This window comes from Aplidium turbinatum, chromosome 3, assembly GCF_918807975.1.
Source record: "Aplidium turbinatum chromosome 3, kaAplTurb1.1, whole genome shotgun sequence".
Taxonomy (NCBI): Eukaryota; Metazoa; Chordata; class Ascidiacea; order Aplousobranchia; family Polyclinidae; genus Aplidium; species Aplidium turbinatum.
The window spans coordinates 29,774,841-29,800,541 of record NC_137474.1 but is presented as its reverse complement, the minus strand read 5'-3'; the positions used below and the strand labels follow the sequence as shown (position 1 = coordinate 29,800,541).

Here is a 25,701-nt window from a genome sequence, read left to right as displayed (position 1 = left end):
AGAGTTGCAGCCAAAAATCAAAGGAGTGGTTCTGCATGGCGTGCGATGATTCATACTCAAACTCTGCATCAGGAGAAACATGGATTCAATGTGTACACTGCAAAGGCTGGTCTCATGAAGCTTGCACTGACTTTGAAAAGCAATATGTCTCTGAAAACTGCAATGAGTAGGCCTAGTTGGGTAGAGATTGTGTGTTTGCTACACCCAGTTATAATGCATTGTTTTTGGTGATGTTGTTACTTGTTTGTTCTTGTTTTTTTTTTTCAATTAAACTTGGGTGTTCAATAAATTCTGACAGACTTTGTTAAATATGACATCAGTTTTAGATGTTTTCTCTTAAAAGTAGACTTCTTATTTATAAAAAATAGCTGATACTAGTCTAAAAAAAAACTGTAACATCTCACCCCATACTATGTAACATCTCACCCCGATACTGGAGTGAGATGTTACAACTGACTCATAGGTATGTAAATGCAAATATTTTTTTTAAAGCTCAATTTAAAAAATAATTAAAGTTGCGATTATAACAACCAGTCATGTAGCAATAGTGTATTAAATTTGCAGCAACTTTGCGCAAATAGTAGGAAAGAAATCTTACATTTACTGAAAACTGTAACAACCCTCCCCGGTCTCCCCTAGTACAACGTACCGGCAGAGGTCTTAATGTGATTCGGCGTACCGGTCACACATTTCAAAGGAAAAAAGCTGATAATATCAAGGCCAATCCTGATTTTACAAGCCTAGATTAAGAAAATTCACAAACAGTTTTTCACTAACAGTTTTCCAACGTGGTTCGGTGATCGAATTTTTGCAATTTTTAGCGGGGCATGTAAAATGCGCGTAAACATTGTATAAGAGAGTGTCTGTTGGCGTACCTTTGTTGTTGCGCAAGTTTTAATTGGTTTCGATTCATTTCAAAAATTCTTTTGGCTTAGTTATAATTTTTTAAATGTTTTGAATAGAAACGTCTCTTAACGATGAACCATGGTTGGAATTCGGCATAGCGCCATACTAAAGGTTCATCACTGAATTGAATTACCGAGACGTGCAAAGCAGTTCTCGGTATGTGCTCAAAGGCCAGAACTTACTGGAACAATTCTAACGACGTGGAACGTGACGTCAGAGACATAGCTCTCTGGCGCTACATTGAGCACTACTCTGCAAACGACATATTGCGGTTTGGGCAGACGAGCATCATCTGTTGCCAGAAAGAATATTTTAAAAAGGTGATGCATTGTATTGTCTAAAAAATTTGTTCAATTTTTTTTTAGACAACACAATGCATCACCTTTTTAAACACTTTGACACAGCCAATATAACTTTTTTCCGAATCGGAATCAATCAGGTTTAAAACTGGTAGTCTATTATTCATGCAGAGGTGAACATAATTATTCTGTTTTGAAAGTAGCGGTCTATCGCTACTGTTACAATATGCCAAAAAAGCGGCTCTACCACTACTCGCTACCAGTCGATGAAAAGTAGCGCGCTACCGCTACGCAGACAAAAGTAAAAAACGCTACTTCTACGCGCTATTTTTGTCCAGAACTGACACTGGAAAGCTCTATTCAAGTACCTTGTAAAATCAAATGACCTTGCAAACGAATGTTATCACCTTTCAAGACCACATTCGTTTACACTGCGATTTCAAGATCGTCATAGAATACACGTTCTAAGTAGAATTTGATTTTTATGCCCCAGTGTTTCAGTCAAAACTCAAAAAACGATTAATTATTTTCCACTTTAAATTGAAAAGTAGCCGGTAGAAGAAGTACGACTGAAAAAAGTAGCGCCATCTCCTACCGCTGCATTGGAAAAAAGTAGCGCGCTACTGCCCATCTCTAGCCGAATAACCATACGACCACGCTTTGCTGTTTGAAAAATTTACGCTTCAACAGCATGAGAAACTACAGAAATTATGCCGAGAAAGAAAAACAATTTATGAGCATTGTGAAAACTGAAAAGCACATTATGATCTTATCGCAAAAGCAATACTTAAAAAATTATTTTCAAAACGGTTGCGTACGGGCAGTTAAGTGCTTCCGTACCGGCACCGGTACGCGTACCACAGTTAGAGTAGCACTGGCCTATGCAAAACTGCCAGGAATAACCTATCAGAGGCTTTGTCGTCAGAGAATAAACATTCAAAACCAAACTTAAACATGAATAAGGAATAATAAAATTTTTATCTACGCATTACTTTGGCCTGTGCAGCAATAACTTACTTTTTCTTAACTCTTCCTTCAAATCGTCAATTTCGTCGACGCTCGGCCCAAGTGCTTTTGGTGAAACAGATTTATTTTCGCCTGTCGTGTAGAGAATATTTCATCAAAACCTTATTTATTTAATTAAACTTTTATCTTTAAATACCACGTTGACAAGCATGCGTATAAATGTAAATACATGTGAAAGTCTCTTTAATTAAAATGGCCCTGTCGACGATATACCAAATGATTAAAACCTTACAGGGTAAAATCACCCATAACAAAACTCTCCGTCATACTTTACTCAATGATACAAAAACAAGCACTGTGTTGTGTGAACACAACTTTATCAAGCGACAACTGTCGGTTTCAAAAAAAGGATTTTATCGTTTTACCGATTATTACCTGCATTCCAGTTACAAAATGCTAATTGGAGAAGTACAGTACGGAAAGAAAATGCCCTGACAACTTTACTTTTCTATCCTTTAAACACGTACCCTAAGGGCCTAAGCAATGCTTTTTGAAAAAAGTACCACTATCAGCCGTAAGTTTAGACCCACAACGTGTGAAAACACAAGGGAGCAGATATAACTTTAAAAAGTGTTGGGTTCTAAAAACCCCCAGGTACCAGGGCCTCTGAGAGAAATTTTTACTAAGGCTACGAAGAGTCATTCCGGGCCCCCCCTCTCACTTCGGACTCCCTTTGTCTTGGGCAAAACGTGTGATGTTTGCTTAGGCATATTGCACAACATACAACATTTTACTGCAGAATTGAACATCTGTGTGCAATAATAGTATAAGGCTGCAATAAAAGTATTATTTAGTGTTTTGTTTTGTGCATATCACGTGATCTGTCCCTCGCCAATTCGTGTATCCTGCATTGAATTCATGTGTCAGTTGTTGATGGTGCTGTTGAGAGGTGTCGCTTGTAGGCTACAGCTTTAATGTAAAATTTTCAAATTCATTTACTTATTTCTCTTAGATGTAGCCTATAGTTATTCCTGATGAGATGTGGTGTCGAAAACGTTAAATTTAGTATTTTTTTTATTTTTTTATGTGTTTAATATAAAATGTTAAATCCGTTAATGTTACTGAGGGTTATACGTACGGTATCTGGTACAACAAGTCAAGCTCTTTACTAAGCATCAAACATAACATCTTGTTAAAACATAATCAAATTAATCATCTGACAAATAAACTTTCTTCATTAACTTTTGCATTCACCACATGCTTAGCAGAGGTGAACGAACTTTTTTTTACACCGGCTGCGCTCCTGCTCCGACAGTATTCACTCCGGCTCCTGCTCCGAAATTCATTTTGAAGTGAAATAAGCGCGAAACTACCGTTTTCAAATAGTTTTTAAAAAACAGAAAAAAGCCCAAAAATGTCCGAACCTAGCGGGTTGGGCTTTTCGAAAAAAGCCGGGTTTTTCTCAACCCTGTTTTTGCTATACTATGCCCCCCTGACAAGAGAATAACCAACTTTTATGATTTAATTTAGGGTGCTTTTAACAAAACATTTTTGCACGTAAAGCATTAAATTACCACTTTGGGCCCCTCATTTGCGCGCAATGCATTCAATTACCTTTTCGGGCCATTTTTCTATATTACGGGCCCTCCAGGACTAAAGAATAACAACTTTTATGCTTGAATTTAGTTGTTTAGGATGGTTTTAACCAAACAATTTTGCGCGTAAACTATAAAATCACAATTTCGGGCCCCCCAACAATCACAGTCCTGGGCCCTCAAGGGTACGCCGTACCCTCCGTACCCCCCTCTCATAGGCCTTGCCAGGTACTGTTTGTATGTCATGAAATATTATAACAATGTTTGCTTGTATGTCATCATCATTAAGTTCCTTCTCTCGTCGAGGGTTGGAGGCAACGAAGCACCAAGTTTATGATAAACCATGTACATTTTGTATTTTATTTCAAAACAAAAAGTGTGAAGATAGGCTAAACTTGTTTCGCAAGATTTTTTTTCGATTTGAAAAATATTTGACCGCGTTTGGAAAGCAAATTTAGCTACTTGTTTTATTGTAGTTCAGTTCAGTTGTTTTTATTTTGACCATCACAGCGAAAATAACAATTGTCTATATGGCAAAGTAAACCGTAGAAGGGAGAAGACGCGCACTTCGCGCTTGTGACCTAAGTAAGTTATTTAGTTTAGAAATTGGCATGTTCGCCTACATTTAAAAAAGTTTGAGATAAAAAAAAAAGAAACAGGAAAGGCGCTTTCTTACGATCAGATCTCATTTGTAATGAGGATGGCTCGTGGAGCGAACACTATATTCATTCCAGGGAACGGAAAGTTGGAAATATGAAAGCAAACATAATTTTTTAATAATTTGCATTTTTTCAATAGTTGCCGCAGCAATTTCGAGGCTGTTTTAACTCTTTATGGTCCATATAGTTTCTCATTCATACGTTGCCAGTCCAAGATGCCAAAAAGAAATCCAGCTCGATGTAGACGCAGTGTTTGATAATAGCACACTACGTAGCCTATATGCAAAACTACCTTTTGTTTTAATGTGTTACAAATATTTGAATTGATTTTAACTAAGAAAAGAATAATTTTCATAACGTTTGTTCTCTTGTAATTCAACCAGTTACTGACCTGCTTATGTTGACTTCAGCTTCTTGTAGGACATGGAAATCATGGATAATATTTGAGATAAAACTTGATAAAAATAAAATTGGAGAATATTCGGACGCCATAGCCTAACTAATCTAACCATTAAGAGATTTTTAAGGAATGAAAGACACATTAGAAAAGAAATGTCTTACTTTTTGAGAGGGCTTCTAGGTTATTGTGTAGGAGTTTATTTTCTTCCTGCAGTAAAGACATGTTTTTTGTTATTTCCTCATTTAACGCTCGTATCGCCTTGAGTTCTATAAGACAAAAGTAAAAGCTTCAGTTAATTAGATAGACCAAAAATAAACTCATTCATAAAACAAAGTCCATTTGGTGGTCCCAGTCTTTTTCAATTTCATAATTTGCTTCTTTTATACGCAAGCCGATTAGCAGGCGAATAAATTACAGTATAACACAACCTTTTCCAGTAGGCAGCTACATGGCAGCTTTCTAAAAACTATACAAGACTAATTTGATGGTGAGATTGCTCAAACGAATTTTAAGTAGCCTATACGAAAGCAAGCAGCATCACGGCATTTATCATGTCTTTAAAACGCCTACGAACATTTTCGGTTAGCCTACAATTTTAATCTAGCCTTTGTCAAACATTTAAAATAAGAACTGCTTGAAAACAGATCACGAAACAAGAAAAATAACAGTTCACAACCTATCTACAGCAAACTAAAAAGTTATCGCCAATGCAAGTTGAGTATGGTAGGCTAATCGTATACAATAATAACTTACTGGTTATTATTAGAAAATGAGTGTTGTTTTTAATCTGTTTTCATTTCGTTTCGATTCGAAAAGCATTTCGACACTACACACTAAGAAACATTAGGCCTACCATGTTTTTTTTTCTTCTTTCTTTCAGTTTGGCAATTACTTCCATAGTAGTAATTGTGAGCTTACAAAATAATGTGTTTTGCGTTTTCAAATTTACCATAGGACCATGCTTCACACCTGTCATGATGGTGTCCGTTGAGTTATCTGTTTTTGCTCGATCTGCAACAGCATGTTTTTCAATCTCTTCTATTTTGTCCTCAAGCTCTCCAATGTCTGCAAGCAAAGCAATTTCAATCGGTTAAAAATATAAAGACAATTAGCTTTTTAGTCGATGAAGACCTGTTAAACTCCTTTCAAAACCATAGCCTATTTTTTGTAACCCTTGCAACAGTATTGGCGTATGGAAAGTGTTTGGGCTGGTGGGAGTTCTATGTCAGACGACCTTGGCTTGATGTACGGCTATGGTGCTTAGTGCTCAACATATTGTTTGAAGAATTTCATTTTCTGTTTCTATTACTCTACACTACAGAAACAAACAAGTTTCGGCAAACACTTCTGCAACTAAACTAATCGCCTGTCATATCCTAACTAAACTAACTAAACTAATATGCCTGTCATCTCTCCAAAAAAATGTCAATAGAGAAATAGAAAAAATTGATGTGTGGATGAAATCCAATAAACTTTCATTAAATTATAGTAAAACTACTTATATGATCCTCTGCAACAAAAAAAGTGCAGCAGAAAATTTTAGTCTGTCCATCAGTGGCCGATCCATCAAAAGGAAGAAATGTACAAAATATCTAGGTGTAACTTTGGATGAGCGATTGACATGGGATACTGGGATAGTCATATTATTAATCTTAGAAAGCAGCTTGGAAAGATCTGCGGCATAGCATTTAAGCTGAGATACATTGCCCCTTTAACAATATTACAAACTTTATATTATGCTTTGTTTCAATCCAAGATTCAATACTCGATTATAAATTGGGGAAGAGCAAACTCTACATTGCTTGCTCCACTACAAGTGTTACAAAACAAGTTCATTCGATCCTGCTTATTTTTGCCGAGGTCAACAAATACAACTGTTCTTTATCACCAATTTAATGTGCTCAGAATTGACGATATTATTAAATTAGAGACTGCATAATTTATGTACAAATATGTGCACAAAATGCTGCCCCGGGCCTTCGCTGGCTGCTTTATTTTTGTAAACGAAATTCACCATCATAAAACCCGTCAGAACCAAAAGAATGATTTATATTTGCCTTCTACAACGTCAAACTCTGGTAAGAAGATGCTATGTTTTAATGGAGTGAAACTATGGAATCAAGTACCAAAAGAAATAAAAGAAAAGTCTTAGCCTACAATGTTTTTAAATTTAAGTATAAATGTTTATTAAAGAATTTGTGCAATGATCACTCCTGAAACGTATCATCCGCTTATTTCTCTACACAGTTTTTTTGTTGTTGCCCTGTGTTATTCCATTGTTAATGTATTGTTAATTCCATTGTTAATGTTTACAAATTAAAGTGCTGGTATTGTGCTATATATTATATACCGTATGTGTTAATGTTCTTAATTTTGGGTCTTTTGTTTAAATGTTTGGGTGGCAGCTGACTTTGGTGACCTTTTGGTCTTTCGCTGCCATCCTTGTTGTGCGAATTATTTGTGTTTATTGTGTTTTTGCTTTTTGTGTCTTTCTTTTTCGCCAACAAAAACAAAAAATAAACTGAACTGAACTAATCTTTACAGCTTTGCTCAGGTTTAACTTATGCTGTGGATTTAAGTTTTTGTGATTTTTGGCAGTAGCCTATATACAAAATTAAATTTACGTGGAATGCACAGCATCTTTTTTCCATGACTAAGTAGGTTATAATAGGTCTATTATAAAAAAGAACTAGGCTACATAGAAAAAGAAACAAAATTTCTCAAACTTCTATGTTATTACAAACAGGAAAATATTATATTTAAATATCTTCTCCACAAAATAGAACTTAAGTCACTCCCAATAAAATTGCTTGCGTAGCGTTAATTGTTTTGTACAGCAGATAGGTAGGTTTTTACATAGTTTTACTGACAATTATGTATGAAAACTACCTTTATGTTCACCGGATCCACTGAACTGATTTGGTGAAATCACAGCAGCAGCACTTGCAAGGGTTTCGATTTGTTCTGACTGCAAAGTAAAAACGGCTACATCAAAAGAATAATGCTAATCGGTACGGTATCTTAAATTTGTAGAGGAATACAGAACATTCTAAAAAAGGTACGGTAGGCCTATTATCATAGAAATTTTTCTTCTGTATCTTACGGTGTAGGCTACAACAAACGTCAGTTAGAAGGCTAAAAATCTTGCTGTCATTGGCTTATATCACATTAGTTTTTTTATTTTCCAGAGAAAGGTTGTACTGCAGTCAGAGAGATTACTATATTCAAAAAATAACGTTTTAGTTTGAAAGAATGACGTCCTTTGAAAATGGAAAATAAGCAACATATTTAAAAACCGATTTTATTCGTAATCGTTACATAAACTGCAAAATGTTCGTGCACACTAATTCGACAGAAATTACTTGAGCAAAATAACATAATATAGTAGGTTGGTCTTTGCTTCTATTCGTGAAAACTGAATTTAAACCCTTCAAAGATGTCTTTCTATGATTATGTTCACGTTAACCTTCAAATTTGATGCTCGAGTCAAAATTTGGTCGCACTGCTTAGATCATATATTTGATTGAGTTTTGCTTTCAGCAACATGATTGGTGTTATTGCACAAACGTAGATGCAAACGACTTGTTTCTGCCTAACGCTGCGAGTTCTCTGTGGTGGTAGCAGTTTGTCACGAGCTTTAGGAACGTGTAGTTTCCTAGTCAGGTGCAATGACCACACCTTAGATCAGCTTGACCGTGGCAACCTCTAGGTGGTTATGTCCTAGTCATAGTCCGTAGGCTACAGTTCTAGTAGGCTACCTCTAGGTAGGCATGGTTTGACATAGTGTCGCCTACTGTGGACGATAGATTGATTGTAGGAAAGTTTATTCAGTGAATGAAAAAGCTTATTTGAGAACTTATTCCTGGCAGGTTCGCATACTTGTAAAGGCTTTAAACGACTGACACTCGCCGGTCACCGATATTGACAGAGCGAAGTTTCTGTTGTTGTCTGGGAATTATTTCATCCACAAAGTGTCGCTGAATAGAGAGCAGTTCTTAAAATGCGTTGTTGAAGCGCATCAAAGATGTGAATATTTAGCTACCTTCTACCTAGCTTACCTTGATCAGTCCAGTTAATCCAAAAATTACTGCCAGCAAAATAGCTGCTGCAATTAGAAGCTTCCACATTACTGCAAGCAAGATGGGCACATTAAATGGTATCCAACTAACAGTAATGCCAATTCAGTTGACTAGTTGTTGAAGTTATTTATCTATTCATATCAAAAATGCACAAAATTTAAACGAATTTAACACGATCTGAAAACGTTCTATTTTACACGTTATTATCCTGCTTTTTGTTTTTTATTGTTGTGGTGCGCTTAGGCGCATGGTTTTTCTTATTGTCGTCATTTTATTTACATTGATATTATGTAACTTGTGACCTGCCTCACTACATAATTACATTCAGCGTTTTCTGGTACAGACGCTGGAATTGATTACCACCGCATTGCGCGTATAATCAATTAAGCGTTCTGTACCACGTTCCTTTCCTAAGTTGATGGTATTGCGTTTCTTTCTTACTATATATTGATGAACCAGTTCAGTGGCCAGGTGGTTTCGTCTTCGGCTCTGGTTCTGGTAGATCTGAGATCGATTCCAGGTCGGGTCAAACCGAAGACTTTAAAAACGGTACCGATTGTGTTCTTTCTTGCGTAACGCAGTGAGAATAAATCGGGTAATAATGTGATAACATCGTAAAACCTGATATAAAATTAAACATGAGCCCTGTCGCTAAAAGACCTTAGCTGTTGTAGAGCGACAATAAATAAAACCATAACATTATTATTATTACTATATATTGAGTTGTTTTTGTGCACATAAGTCAGTAAGTACAAGAGGTAAATGGTTTTCTCACTTGGTTAGCTACTACTGTTATTATTGTTTATTTTATTGTGAATGTTTAAAAATACAACAGACATTTATTTAACTGGTGTCGCCGGCAGGATTTTTTACAGAATTTCTACAGGAGTTTAGAAAACATGGAGAAACTGATCGAAGTCCTGCAACAACAAATTGCCAACCAAGAACGCCAAAGAAATACAACAGCAGGTATCTTTACCTAATTTCGTAACGTTCGATGCCACCACTGAACTGTGGGCAGACTATTGGAAGAGGTTTAACACCCTTGTGGCAGCACAATCAATGGCACAAGACAAAATGCCGCAGGTTTTCTTCACCAATCAACCACCCACAATCTACAAAATGTTAACAAATTTGGCTGCGCAGGAAACAAACCTAAAGGAAGTCAACGATCTCACCATGACGGAAATTACAAATTACATGGCTCAACAATTCGACCCAAAACGCTTCATCGTGAGGGAGCGATTCCGTTTCTGTAGCGAAATGAAGCGCAAGCCAGGTGAAACAGCTCAAGAACTAGCCGTCCGCATACGCCAAGCAGCTGCCACCTGTGACTTCTCGTCCACTTCAAATTCATTGGACGAAGCTTTACGGACTCGTTTTATTTGTTCAAATAGGTAACGAGGCGGTGCTTAAAGCGTTATTCAAAATCAGAGCTGATGAACTTACTTTCAAACGTGCGGTGGAGGTAGCATCAGAAACCGAAGAGGCAGCCAAGGTGGCCAAAGAAACTGTTTACGGCACTCCACCAGCACCAGTTGCGAAAGTAAGAACCATCAATAAACCTCCAAAAACTAGGCAGCTTACAGGTACTTTCTTTACTTGTAAAAATAAAGAATGCTATGGTTGTGGTAATTCCAGCCACAACGTTGACCACACACCTAGAACTGGACACTGCTACAAATGGCAAATTTCCTTTCCAGCGACGTCTGGACTCCGGTAGGCGCACCTCAACTGCAAGCGCCTGTGTCACAGTTCCAATCTGCTACCAAGTATCTAGTAACAATCACGGGTTCTTTCACGGCCCAGGTAACTTGTCCTTCAACGAGAAGGGCAGATATTATTCCTTTTGTAGTCACGACAGTCAACGGACTAAACTTGGCTAGGTCGTGATGCAATAAATCTCGTCTTTAGGAATTTCTATTGATAAGTTCCTTTTGTCTAACTATTCTACTTTACAGAGCATCCAGTTATGCGACAATTCTGATAAGAGTCTGGAGAAAGCATGCTCCTCTTATGTGACGAGTTCAAAGATGTTTTTAAGCCTGAACTCGGGTGCTTACGAGATTATGAACTAGACATAGACTTCAAGTCTGATGTTAAACCTGTTTTTCTCAAACCTAGGCCTGTACCTTTCGCGCTAAAGGAGAACTTAGCACAAGCTTATGACTCGGGTATTGCACGTGGTGTATGGACACCAGTTCAGTTTTGCGATGGGGGCACACCGGTTGCTCCAGTCCGTAAACCTTCAAACTCTTCAGAAGCGAAGGCCAAGTTACGCATATGTGGCGATTATTTAGTCACAGTAAACCCTTCCCTGGAGACTCATCGTCACCCGTTACCCTTACCAGAAGACTTAATGCAAAAGGTGGGTATGGTTTCAGCAAAATAGACTTGGTTGATGCCTACAATCAGATTCGACTTGGTCCTGACAGTCGAAAACGACTCGCATTAAGTAGCTACTCACCGTGGCGTGCTTTTACAAAATGTTTTACCTTTTGCCATATCTTCTGCTCCAGGTTATTTTCAGAAGATCATGGACGACCTTACAGCCGACCTTCCAGGGGTCGCAGTCTACCTAGACGACATTCTTGTCAGTGGTACTATTGCTGAGGAGCATCTCCAGAATCTTAGACGGCTACTCCATCGACTTCACTCAAAAGGCCTGAGGTGTAGAAAGGACAAGTGTAAGTTTGCACAACCTCAGGTAGAGTACCTCGGACACATTTTGTCCAGGCAGGGCATCTCCTAAGGTAAACGCCATACTGGAGATGTCTGCCCCCACTGACGTATCTTCTCTTCGTTCGTTTTTAGGTTCCTTACAATTTTATTCGAAGTTTCTACCGTTGAACGCTTCCACTGTAGCAGAACCACTATACCATCTCACAAAAAAGGACATTCCTTGGAGATGGGGAAAACAAGAGGAAAACTATTTTGTTCAGCTTAAGCATTATCTTTCTACTGATGAGGTTCTTACAAATTTCAATGCGTCACTTCCGGTAGGTATCGCATGTGTTGCTTCTAGTGTGGGCATTGGTGCTACTTTGTTTCACCGTTACCCAGATGGCACAGAACGACCTATAGCAAATGTTTCAAAGATATTAACAGCTTCTCAGAGAAACTATAGTCAAATTCAGAAAGAGGCTTTGTCGATAATTTTTGCGCTTAAGAAATTCTATCAATATCTTTTTGGTAGATCATTCATTTTGGTCACTGATCATAAACCATTGCTTAGTCTTTTCGGCCCGACCAAATCGACACCTTCTTTGGCAGCAAATCGTTTGACTCGTTGGGCACTCTTTTTGTCGCAATTTACATACACTATCGAGTACAGGAAGACGAAGGAACATCAAAACGCTGATGCTTTGAGTCGCTTACCCGCAGGATGAGATAAAGTCTTCGATGAAGGGGAAAGTGCGGATGACATTGATATCGTCTGCGCTATCGATGCTTTGGATTTGCAGGTCCAGACCCCAAATGCTGCCTCATTACGTAAGGAATCTTCTAAAGATCCTATCATTTCCACGGTAATGCGTTTCATTCATGAAGGATGGCCGGCCAAGTCTTCTCCACAAGACCCGGTCGAACCGTTTCGTAAGTACGCAGACTCTCTTTCTACTTGTTACGGATGTCTACTTTACGGTTCTAGAGTGGTCATCCCATCCAAACTTGGTCCTTCTGTCCTTCAATTGCTTCATGAAGGACATTTCGGCATTGAGAGAATGAAGCAGTTGGCAAGAACATTCGTTTACTGGCCAAACATTGACCGAGACATAAGGAACTTTGTCGCAAGTGTAGTAGCCTACCTGTGGCGAATACCAACCGCAATCTAAAACCCAGGTCCAATCATGGACGGTTCCAGAAGCACCGTGGAGTCGCTTACACATAGATCATGCGTAGAATTCATGGGTTACCATTGGTTACTCAGCATTGATGCTTTTTCTAAATACCCATGTATTCATGCTACTACTTCTTTATCGTCAACAACTACTATCAAACTGCTAGAAGAAGATTTTGCTCATTTCGGCTATCCCCATACTATAGTTCCCGATAATGCTACTACTTTTAAATCCACAGAATTCCAAACCTTCTGTAAGGAGAGGGGTATGGTACATATCACGGGTGCCCCTTACCATCCGGAAACCAATGGAGCGCCTCGAACGTACGTTCAAGCAAGCACTTCGCAAATCTTCTCTACCCCCGAAACAAGCCGTCTTGAAGTTCCTACAGCAGTATCGACGCACGCCCGCTCCGAGTGGCTACTTTCCAAGCCAATTACTCAACAATCGTCAGATTCGAACCAAGATCGACACGCTTCTCCCCACATCATCGTCTCAAGTGGTACCACGACAAAACACACGCAACACGGACGCCTCCGAAGGTACAAAACGACATTTTAAACCAGGAGACCCCTGCTACGCGCTATCCTTCACTCCACGACGGAGCCAGGACCCTCGTTGGGTTCCAGCCGAGGTAATCAAGCGACAGGGAAGCTGAATCTTCCTGGTACGTCTACTACCACACGGTCCAACGTGGAGGCGCCATATGGATCAACTTCAACCTCGCTATGCATCATCGGAGGACCAAGAGCCAGGAGAAACTCCTACACCAACGATTGACTCTTCCGCTGTTTCCTCCTCAGCTCGATCGGATTCGGACGAGACGCCTATAGTCTCGTCCTGTTAGCACCGGAATTCGGTGTCTTGTTCATTTTTTATCTTTGTGTATAAAAATTATCGGGGAGGTGTTATAGTCGTCATTTTATTTACGTTGATATTATGTAACTTGTGACCTGCCTCACTACATAATTACATTCAGCGTTTTCTGGTACAGACGCTGGAATTGATTACCACCGCATTGCGCGTGTAATCAATTAAGCGTTCTGTAGCACATTCCTCAGTGGATTGTTTTGCGTTTCTTTCTTACTATATATTGAGTTGTTTTTGTGCACATAAGTCAGCAAGTACAAGAGGTAAATAGTTTTCTCACTTGATTGCCTACTACTATTATTGTTCATTGTATTGTGAATGTCTAATTGTGAATGTCTTTGTCAGCTGCGTAGCCGAGTGGTGAGAAGTTTGAAAGGACGTGGGTTCGACACCGCTCCAGAGCACGCGGCTGTGTCTCGGCGAAAGACACTTAAAGGCAAGCCAAAATAAGGGGAGCAGCTGACTCGAAGACTATTTGTCACTTCGCTGCTTCCTGTCGTCTGTTGTATCGCATCTGTGATCGCAGTGTACTGTATGTTATCGCAATGGGCATAAATAAAAGCATGATTATTATGATTATTATTATTAAAAATACAACAGTTTTTGTTATGCATGTTTCTCTATATAAATGTTATTATTATCATTACATGCAAATATATTTTTGGTTTAATCCAGTGGTTCTCAATTTTTTTTCTTGCGACGCCTTTGAACAAGTTTGCTAGACTTGCGATGCATCCAGCGATAAGAATTTCAGTAATTTTAAATTCTTTGTTGTGTCTCCAATATTTATTTGTCTCCTGCAAAGTGAATTAGACTTGTGTTTTCTAAATCATGATCAATGGTTGCACTGTTATTACAATGAATTCGAATGTGCATGTCACGGAGCATTTTATTACCTCAATTGAGTTAAAATACTAAACGGACGACGCCATTGGAGAATTGAAACGACACACAATTTATCTGATGTTGACCTAACGGTGACTTCCAAAACTTAAGGAGAAAATAAACCTCAAAGACAAGGAGGAGCGTAGAAGACTAGAGAGCAGATACACAGAGAAAGTGACAAGCGACGATCTAACCTTAACCCAATACTCTGCAAAGTAGTCTGTTGGTTAGGTTAGGCATACCATTTTATCTCAGCAATGGGCCTACCAATGTACGATAATTCAATAAAAAATAAAGAATTATTTAATGCACCAGGAGACTTGGTTTTCTTCAAGGATTCAATCGTCTGGGTTTTGATAAGAGCTTTTTGGTGATCTTGATTGCCGTATTTTACTGGATCAACTGCATAATGATGCGACTCAACCACCTGAGACATATAACGTTCTTATCAGGCTTATACTTAATCAATTAATAAATATCGTAATGCATTAAAAAAAAGAAAACAAACTTGACTCGTGCGGTAATTGTTTCGTAGTAGGCTATCTTAGCAACATATTTGCTTCAAATGTACAGTAAGCCTAAAGCTTATTATTTTTTTAAATTTATGTCAAACCTAATCGAGTCAAGACGAAATAGCGTACGCATATAGGAGTTCTTCTTAGTGGTAGCCTATATTAATATGTATAGTAGATTAGTAACCTATATTAGTAGCATATTAGAAGCATTCATAAGTGTGTGTTTAGAATATAGATTAGACTGTGTACTTTCTCAGGTTGCACATTGATTGTTGATTGTACGCTCTCCCAGCTTTCGTCAGTGGTGTTTTCTTCCTGACTAACTGCAGAATTGAGGTTGACATATTAATTTATAACATGTGTGGCAACATATGTCCACAGAGGTATTATCCAATATGAGTTACTGTACTCAAATTAAGCTTTAGTCTCTAAACTTAGTAAAATACACTTTTGAAAAAGGTATACGTTTTGGCTTGTAAGCTATTGTAATTCTGTCCGCTCAACCGCATGTATCTTCTTCTTGCTTACTGTCTCAATTTGTTGTCATTCGCTTGATTGCAAGAATCATTTACCAGGGCTCACCACTAGGAGGTTGACAACTTGAGCATTTATGAAAGCTATTAAGTTAAGTTTATTTTACATTTCCAAGATAATTCATCATAAACACAATGTTTTGTAATTTTATTCTAATTAGAATAATCTAACACTTCAAAGTACTGTAATTATACAAGAAAAAGCAAAGCAGCTCATGCTGTGTATGTGCCTAAATCCGATACAGTTGCTTCATTTACAATCATGTTCAATGAAACACAAGAGCGACAATTTGGGTGCAAGTATACAAAAGTGCAAATTTCCTGATACAGGCCCTTTACGCCACAATGCTTAACGATGATTGTAAAGTAAGAAAAAGTTGCACTGGATGATGACGCTCATTTAAATGATAACTAAGAAGCTAGAGTGTGAAAGAAGTTGCAGTGGCCAAGTAATGAGTACGTTGCAACGACGTTTGCAAGAACTGCGGTTCGTCACCTACTGTATATAGAGCAAGCGGCTGGCTGTGGTAAGACATTTAAAAATATTGCTAAAGGTGGACACGACTATTGGCTTACTTGCCTTTCCACCAAGGAAATAAAAATCTTCAAATACTGAACCATAAGCCTGGATATGATAAAAATATCAATTGGATTGACTACTGTGGATATTTGATGTGATCCAACAAGGCATTGATTTGCTGAGTTTGGGAAGATTACTTTGTAGCCTATGGCCTGGTGTACAATAGGCTACGTCATTTCCTTAAATTAAGAATAACTATGAACGAACTAACGCAACAATATATTGTCTTTCATTGGTGTCAAAAGATCATGCGCAGTAAAAAAAAGTTTCCCAAAATGAAAAATTGATTCTGCCAAGTATTAGTTAGACGAGAGGACGGCAACAATTAACTGCAATGGGCTACGACGTGTTGGTATTACGATACTGTTGTAAGACGTAAATATCGAGCAACATATAAACAAAATTTCATTAATTTATTTATTGGACACATAATAATAAATTTACGCATTAAGTAAGTGATAAGAGATATCTAATATCGTCTCTCGACCAATCTAGCCAATGTCAGCTTTGACAGAAAAAGTGACAACAATAATGGCCACTTGACTTGAACCACATAAATAGGTGCCACGGACGTGCTCTGTTCCGTTGAGTGTAAGTTGTAAGCTACGACTCTGAGTTACACACAAGCACTTACATGACGATTTGAAGGTGTCTGTAGTTTCTGCAGATCGTGGTTGAACAAATGCAGCAGATGTAATTTGTGTTGGTGGTAGAGCTGCCTCTATGGGACGATTGTCCAAAACTTTTAAGTGAGAATTTTTAGACTTGGCATCTTGAAACTGCGAATCCTCAACCTAAGCGCAATATAATGAAAGGATGCTTTAAACTTTTAAAGTGACGTGTCATCAAATTAATAGGTTTCTGGCTGCTCTAGGCTGCATTGCTCCAAATGAATAAATTATAAGACAAAAGTAAATCCTGAGCAGCTACGTATTCTGGAATAGATATTAACCAGACCGATTAACAAAACGAATCTGACCATGTCTGGTAATGCTCTGCACAGAATTAAGTAACTGCTTGGAATAACAACAATCACAATCTTAACTGTTAGGCAAATTAACAAATGTGATTGACAGCCCTTTATTCAGCGAAAAAGTGGCACATGAAATAGATGCAAATTAACGTTACTTATTGTAAGTGGAAACTTCAAACTAGTAATATGAGGGCGGATCAATGAGATATGTTTTCACAAGAAAAGTGGAAAAATCTGCCAAGAATTAACATCTAAACAACATTTTTTAAATAGATTTAAATAACTACTGTTGCAACGCATTGATCTCTGAATGAATGCATTGATTTTTAGGCATTCCTGTTTTTGTAATGTAAATTTAAACAACCATCAGTTAGTGTATAAGTACATTAGGCTACTGTAATCTTTTTATTGCCATTGAGATTTATTCAACTTGAAAATAAAAGCAACCTCTTGATTTCGTTACTTTTGTTAATATTTTGCAGCTTTAGAATAGCAGATCTAATAAAAGTGGGGAGTGCACCAAAATTTCAACAAAGCAAACATTTTGAGAGAAATGAACAATGTAAAATTTGGAAACTAAACCGTGAAAAGTTTAATAGGGAGTTTGGAAGGCATGCACTCCACAAAAAAAAAACTTTTTTATCGTATTTGTTCAAATTTGATCGTATTTGTTCAAATTTGATCGTATTTGATCAAATGCAGTCTATCTAATTAAAAACTAAATTTCTGTAAGTTAGAGACACAAAGTTTGGTTGAAAAACGTTCAGTTTCAAATAATTTTATTCTTCGGAGAATAGACAAGCAAAACAAAGTAACCTTAGCGGGTTTAACTAAAGACTGAAACGTTTTCGACACGTACGTGTGTCTTAATCAGGAATTAAATCTGCAATATATATAAAATAAAAAATCGTAAGATAAATTTGCTTTGCACTATAACTGCAACGACATTGTGGACTGAAAAGCACAAACTGAACAAATGATACAAGAATGACTACGAGTAAATTATACGGTGGGAAACAGATCACATGAGGTGTAAACTACAGGCATTGGACAAATATTAGAACACACACAAAAGGAACGATGAGCCACAGGCGAATATCTGCCGTTGATAGATGGATTGTTACGTTTGATTCTTAAGGCTTCCATGATCTTAGTCTGAAAATCAGATCTGCCTCGAGAGATAATTTCAAATTGGTCGATTAAGATTGTCAGTGCTCCTTTCACAAGAGGCGATGTGCTCTTTAATTGTACTCTTAGTTGTTAGGTTTGGGTAGTGTTCCCCGGCCCTTGTCAACATATGTCTGGTTGACATACCAATGTATGTCTGGTTTGCGTCACGCAAACAACTAAATTTATTCACACCATTCGAAGAAAGAGCAAAGGTGGTGGGCGACTTCAGTTGTTTAAATGATTTATACACAGATGAATATCACATAAAATGTTCTTTTTAATAATTTTAGCTAGGTATTTTGCAAAACTTGTTAAATCTTTTTCTAGAAAAGGTATACGGTACTAATAAAATAACTAAAATCTACTTCTTCAGGCGTGTCTTTTGGTTGATCAGCCATGAAGGTGTTTAAGACTTTAGTGAAAAAGTGAGAAGGATATCCATTTAAATAAATTGGATATCCATTCTTTGGAGAAGTTTTGCATAGTCTGGTATAGTGCTGCAATCACTTAGTAAAAATTTGAAAATCTGTCCGAGGTTCTTACTTTTCCTGTATACATTTCACCTCATTAAACGTTTTTTAATACTGCAATAGGTCGTTTTACTTGTTGACTAGTTGAGTTAGCACTCTCTTTACTTAAACGATTCCCTTGTGTATCAGTTTTGAATGGCACAAAATCTGTTGTTTTGATTTACACTGTTGAAATCACAAGTGCCCTATGGCCTACGCCACTTGTTAGGTTTTTGAAATGTCATTAGTTAAGCAAACCGTATTTTCGATTAATAACTAACGTAATTTACCTACCTTGCACGCGCTTGAAATTGTATATTGGCTTTTCCTTTCTTGGGACGCTTTTTTAGATAGGTTCGTGAAAGAAGGTGGGAGTCCAATTTTCGCTTTCGAGCTCCATAAATCGCGTGTTCTTGAAAAGTAACATTTGATCAATTAAAGAAAGTAATAAGGTTTGTTTAACAATACCATAGTTTAACCCTTTGCTTTTCAACGTTTTTTTGGAAGTTAACTGCTCAAGGGGGGGCCATTTTTGGATCAAATTCAATCAGCTGTTACGAGTTATCCGCTGATGCTATTTCAACAGAAGTTGCACTGGTGTGAAAGCAAATCATTTGTCTATAAGTTTGAAAACTCATTATTTTAAAATTTTATATGTTAAACTTGATATTTCAATATTTGCAAAGGTACCCAAAAACGACAATTTTGATTTAACTTGCCGCCTTTAATTAACCGTGCTAATCCGATTTCATGCAAACTTCTAAATAACAAAGAGCTCGATCGAACGCACGAAGTGTGTGTGCGGTGTGCCGAATCATTGCATTGATTAGAATTTACGACTTGCGAGCAAATCTTATTGTAAGCTACTCAGTACTCACTGATTCTAAAATAGTTACAATCAGAGCAATATTGTTATACGAATTTGAAAAAAAACAAAACTGCGTTTGTTGTCTTACATTTTTGTCCTAAACTAATGCATTCCGAAACTCATGGCTAGCTTCTAGTTTTATGGAACCAAATTTCTCATAAGTAACAGCTTAGCCTGCTTGAATAGCTGTTTACATCTTCGTTTGTCTATTTTAGGTCTACAATTGAGTTTGTAGTATGAATATTTTTAGTAGAGAGAAGACAATTGAACAAGTTGTTGAAATAATCTGAAATTTCTAAGTTCAAATTAAGTGCTTTTGAAATTGTGGATTTGTGTCAAGTCGCATCACAAATATCATGCAGGCCACATCATAAGTCATTTCGCTTACGAGTGTTTATAAACATGACTCATAAATTACATCCACAAAAAATACAGCATTTACATCAACAAAGCTAAGTTCGAAGCTCACTTTTTATTGAAGATTGTGTCAATCAATTTGAAAATACATTTTTAGTCCGCCAGCGTGGAAATAATGCAACAGCGAATTGAGGAACATGCGTAAACAAAGGAAATGTGAAATAACCCACAGTCAGCAAATCTACATAAATTTAACCTTTACAAATGTTGAATCAATGTAAAAGGACTGGATTGCTTACTGGGTCCTTATTGTTTGAAGCACTAAAAATACGCGTAAAAGCGACAACGTCAGCAAGGCAGTGATTATGTTTCTGGCCAAAAAAAAATAACGTTTGACTTCAAAGATAAAAATGATTATAACGAAGCTTCAAAGTTTGTCGTAAAACATTTTACTGAGATACAATAAACATAATCATTTTGTGCCAGATTGTGAGAGGACTTCCTAGATTCTTTCCAACGATTTGCATGATTGCAAATTATTTTCTATAACTTTACATTGCTAAAAAATGGCTTCTTTGTTGAAACAACGTGGCTACAATTCTATAAAAAATTCTTAGGCCTACTACATTGAAGTAATGAAATTTTTTTTGTGATTTTGCCGATGACGTTTTACAATATCCGAGAAGTAAAAAATAATAATGATAAATTATTTTACAAAACCGTGGTTTGCAAGTGCTTCACAAAAAATTGTTGGGGGAAAATTTACTATTAGACGTAAAACGTTTGTAAAAGAAATTTGTCGGTTTACGTATTTATAATGTTTATTGCGCTGTTATCGAATTATAAACTGCCTGTAGGCTATTGTCTACCTTTGTGGTTGCCGGCCAGCTTAGAGCAGCATGCAAACTAAGCGTTTATGGTATTTGCATCGTGTTATGATTCTCGAAAATTTCCCACAAGGTCTTTATTTTTATCGTGATATTTTGTGCCTCTTCTGTCCTAAACTTGAAGTTATTGTGCAGCACTATCCACATCGGTTTTTAGACTCAGTCTTCATTGAAAATCTTTTGTGTGGTGCATCATTTCAAGTAGTGTCTTTCCCTAAACTGTTACACAAATCGCCCAGAACCAGGTTGATTATTATGTATCTTACAGCAGTTGAGAGCCCGTTATTGTATGTGTGGAATTATTACTGTAGATGTCTGACTAAATTCATGCCAAAGTCGAGCAAATTCTGCTTTCGGGATCCTTGCCGTTATTTACTGTATTTTTTGTTGATAAGTTTAGGCAGCATTTTTCCAAGATAAATGAAGACATCGGTATTGTTCGTCACTTAGATTTAGTTTTCTCAGCATTATTTATTCATTCTTTGATCCACTAGTTTGTCCCACTTTTGGTATAATCGGATCGTTTATAAATGGCGGGTCTTCACAATAGCCGGCCTCTTATACATTGGCGCAACGTATTCAGATGTTGAATCAATGATGAAGAAAGCTGATTTGTTGTTTGTCTTATGTGACGCCTAAATTTATGCCTCGTCTACAGTACAAAATATTTTGTAATGTACATTGTGTACATTGTACATTTTGTTTGTAGGCCTACATTACAAAATATTTTGTAATGTAGATGAGGCATTATCATCTTTATTTTGCGCTCTTTGGAACAAAACACAGTGCACTGTGAAACAAAAATACAGGACATAACAACAAGTAGGCGACATAAAGCAGTGAAGGGACGCCATCGAGTTAGCTGCTACGTGTAAATGGAGCCTATCTCATAATTTTGAGTGTATCTCACAATTACTGTTTGCAAAAACGCTATTTCTCCGGCTTCTCCCAAAAGCATTTGCAGTGATACATTTCCTCAATTGCAAGTTTTGTCAATGAGAGCATTTCCATAGAACGTTTATTTCGAAACCAGGTTTTCGTGTCTTTATCCAAGAAAAGATTTCTTATTGTATACAAGATTTCTTATTGTAACGTTTTTTATTCGTCAATGAATATTATCTGCTTGAAACAACTGTTTTGAATAGTTTGTGGCCTCCATAGCCTACTATTTTGATCGTGGATTGCTATTCTTCTTTGTAGAGCTGATAACGCAAAAAAGCTTGCTATTATTGTTTCTAATTAACAGCTTTACGATCACTGGCTTTTCTTTGTAGCATAAGAAATAACGCGCTTTGTATTATTGAGGTCAAACCAAACAAAAGAAAGCAAGAGGATGCTTCTCTCTGCTCGCGCATATCGATGCACGAAGCAATTATGAGCTTATGGCTTGTCATCGCAATGTAATCCATTTCACGCTTTGCTGGAAGTTAGCTAGAAATAGCAAAAATTCACCAAAATCTTGAATTTACAAGAAAACTACACAACTTTTAGCATCAAATTTAATATCATCAGATCCGCCTGGCAATTTTAGGAAAAGTCAAGAAAAACCAAGTGCATGGCGTTACTGTGCTTCAAATAATTAAAGGAAATATGAGGGGGGGGCCAAATCTGGCCTCCCTTTGAGGAGCAAAGTGTTAAACGGCTTATAAGTTTGTTGCTCAAAGGTAAGCCAGATCTGGCCCCTCATATTTCCTTATGGCTACTAGAAGCACAGTAACGCCATGCACTTAGTCATTCTTGACTTTTCCCAAAATTGCAAGGCGGATCTGATGACATTGTTTTGATACTAAAGGTTATGTAGTTTTCTTGCAAATTCAAGATTTTGGTGAACATGTCGAACTAGCTAACTTTCAGCAAAGTGTAAAACGGATTACATTTCTCTTACAAGCCATAAGGTCATAATTGCTTCGTGCATTAAAAATGCGCAAGCAGAGAGGCGCATCGCCTAGTTTTGCATTGCTTGGTTTGGCCTCAATAACACAAAGCGCATTATTTCTTGTGCTACAATATAAAAGCCAGTGTGCATAAAGTTCTTAATTACAAGCAATAATAGCAAATGTTTTTTGCGTTATTAGCTCTACGAAGAACGGCAATCCGCGATTAAAATAGTCTGTAGGCCACAAACTATTCAAAACACCAGCAAATATCTATTGACGAATAAAAAACGTCACAACAAAACTTGCAATGGAGGAAATGTATCACCGCAAATGTTTTTGAAAGAAACTAAAGAACTGGCGGTTTTGCAAAGACATACAATAAAATCATGAGAAGAGTTCCTATTGAGCAGCTGATTTGATGACTGCATGTCCATTTGTTGCTTTATCTGCCCTAGTTGTTATGACCTGCATGTTTGTTTTTCCAGGATCTGCATGTTGTTGCATTGGGCGCAAAATAAAAATGATAATGCTATGCGTCACATAATAAAAACAACAAATCAGCTTTCTTTATCATTGATTCAACATCTCAAAACTTTGCACTAATGTATTGTACAAGAGGCCGGTTACTGTAAAGATTCACCCTTTATAAATTATCCGATTGTACCAAAAGTGAAACAGACTAATCGATCAAAGAATGAATAAACAATGCGGACAAAACTAAATCGAAGTGATATCTTCATTTATAAATAATAATAATGCTTGTTTGGTTGTTTTATATAACGCTGTATCCATCGCAGAATGCGTTGCTCCTCAACGCTTTACAAAGCAGACAGTGTCAATGCAACCGTATAAACGCGCAACTGAGTTATTGTTGAAAAGTGATGCCTAAACTCATCAACAGAAGTACAACTGTAAACAAAGACAGAAATCCTGAAAGTATAATTTTCTCGACCTTAGCATCAATTTAGTCATACGCCTAATAATTTCACATATACAATAATGGCCACTCAAAGACTGTAAGGTAGAAAAACTAACTGGGTTTTGCGCAGTTTGTGTAACAGTTCAGGGGAAGACACTACTAGAAAGGATACAGTACGCAAAAAATGTTTAATGAAGACTGAGTCAAAAAGCGAGGTGGATGGTGCTGCACAGTGATTTCAAGTCAAGCATAGAAAAAACACAAAAACATTAGTATAAAAACAAAGACCTTGTATGAAATTTGTAGGAACCATAACGTGATGCGCATGCCATAAACGCGTACTTACTACAAAGATAGGCAATAAACGTAATTTGTAAATCTATAATAGCATAATGAACATTATGAAGACGTAAATGGACAGTTTTCTTCCCCATAAACATTGGTCGTGAAAAACACGAAAAATTCTGAGGAAACTTGTGTAATACACGTACATTTCTCGTGTTTTTACGAGCCAATGTTTATAGGGCTTTTACAAACGTTTCACGTCTAACAGATTAATGTTTCTGCAACAATTTTTGTGAAGCGCTTACAAACTACGGTTTTGTAAAATTATTCATCATTACTATTTTATATTTTTCAGATGCTGCAAAACGTCATCAGGAAATTTTCATCAATGACAGGAAAGAATTGCTACCCTTAATGCAACTTTCAAATTCATCAATCCATGTCGCTAATAAGCCTAGTGTACTTTCGAATGATCTGTTAGCTTCGTGCGTAGGCTTAAACACAGCATGGCTTAAACGCAATACTGTCTATCACAAATATGCGCTTAAACTCAAAAGGTTTAGTAGTAAAATTAAGGTGAGTTCGGATATCAATAATTTTTACTATTCGGATAACGGATATACAGTAGAACTTGGATAACTCGTCACCCCAGGGGGAAAAGAAAAAGTGACGACTTACGCAAACTGACGACCAATGCAAACAGCTAAATTTTGCCATTGTTTCGGGTCGCATTAATTTCATGGTGCTCCGCGACCTAATTAAATGCGATAGTGGTAAAGTGAGACGAAGAGAAAAGCGAGAAAAGAATTTAATTACGGTACACAATAAAGTACAGTATATACAGTAATAACACACTTAACAGCTTAACTGAAGAACACAGATATTTTTGACGCGTTTTGCTTGCAAGTGTCTTGTCAACCAAGTAGTCATGCATTTTTGATAGTGAGCTTGCGAATTCACCAATTCAGCGCTTCTCTTATCGGCAACAGAGCACGTGCGTGCACACCCGCAATCGACCAGACCAGGGCTTCTCAAACTATGGGTCGCGACCCCAAATGGGGTCGCGTAATGAAATTTTGGGGTCGTAATGGAATTCTAGTGCTGGTGGGTTGTAGTCTTGCCATGATGTCAATTGACCGCAACCGTCGGTGCGAACTGTCAAACGATAAAATATAATCAATCGTAACAATATTGATGCATTGTTACGCTATCATTGCTGTAACGTGCTGACCAAAAGTAACCTTACCGCTCGCATTATGATTTCAGAGTAGCTTATCAACTAGTTTCTGAAGGAACCAGTTACAAGATTAATTGACTATGGATCAGTGGTTAGGTTTCGTAGATTCATGCGGTAACAATTGCAAGCACAAAGAAAACAATTGATAAGTCAGAAAGAAAAAGAAAATATAATGATCAAAATGATCCGTTTTAATGTCATTAACGTGGATGTCCCCATAATGCAACAAAACTTTAATTGCAACAAAACTGTTGGTGTTTTATTTAAATCCAAGATGTTGAAACTTGACTTTAATCCGATCATATATTTAAATGAAAAACGTATCTGCTTTGAGACCTAGTGAAATATTTAGGAGTAATAATTAACGACTTGCTATCCGATGATGAAGACACGAAACGACAATTACGGTCGTTGTATTGTGCTGGAAACATGTTAAAAGCAAGGTTTTCCAAATGTTCGATTGCTGTTAAAAATGTGTTGTTTCGTTCCTATT

General features: G+C 37.2%; 1 protein-coding gene across 1 annotated transcript in view; it reads right to left on the bottom strand.

Moving 5' to 3' along the window:
* LOC145767083 (uncharacterized) overlaps positions 1-25,701 on the bottom strand; it is a 65,242-nt gene that overhangs the window by 37,759 nt on the left and 1,782 nt on the right. The window contains exons 2-10 of the mRNA XM_082578830.1: positions 19,073-19,190; positions 16,761-16,920; positions 15,263-15,336; positions 14,811-14,925; positions 8,884-8,954; positions 7,715-7,793; positions 5,795-5,890; positions 4,987-5,091; positions 2,223-2,303 (exon numbers count right to left, since the gene is read on the bottom strand). Coding sequence (XP_082434956.1) covers positions 2,223-2,303; positions 4,987-5,091; positions 5,795-5,890; positions 7,715-7,793; positions 8,884-8,954; positions 14,811-14,925; positions 15,263-15,336; positions 16,761-16,920; positions 19,073-19,190 — 899 coding nt within the window. The remainder of the gene's footprint in view (positions 1-2,222; positions 2,304-4,986; positions 5,092-5,794; positions 5,891-7,714; positions 7,794-8,883; positions 8,955-14,810; positions 14,926-15,262; positions 15,337-16,760; positions 16,921-19,072; positions 19,191-25,701) is intronic.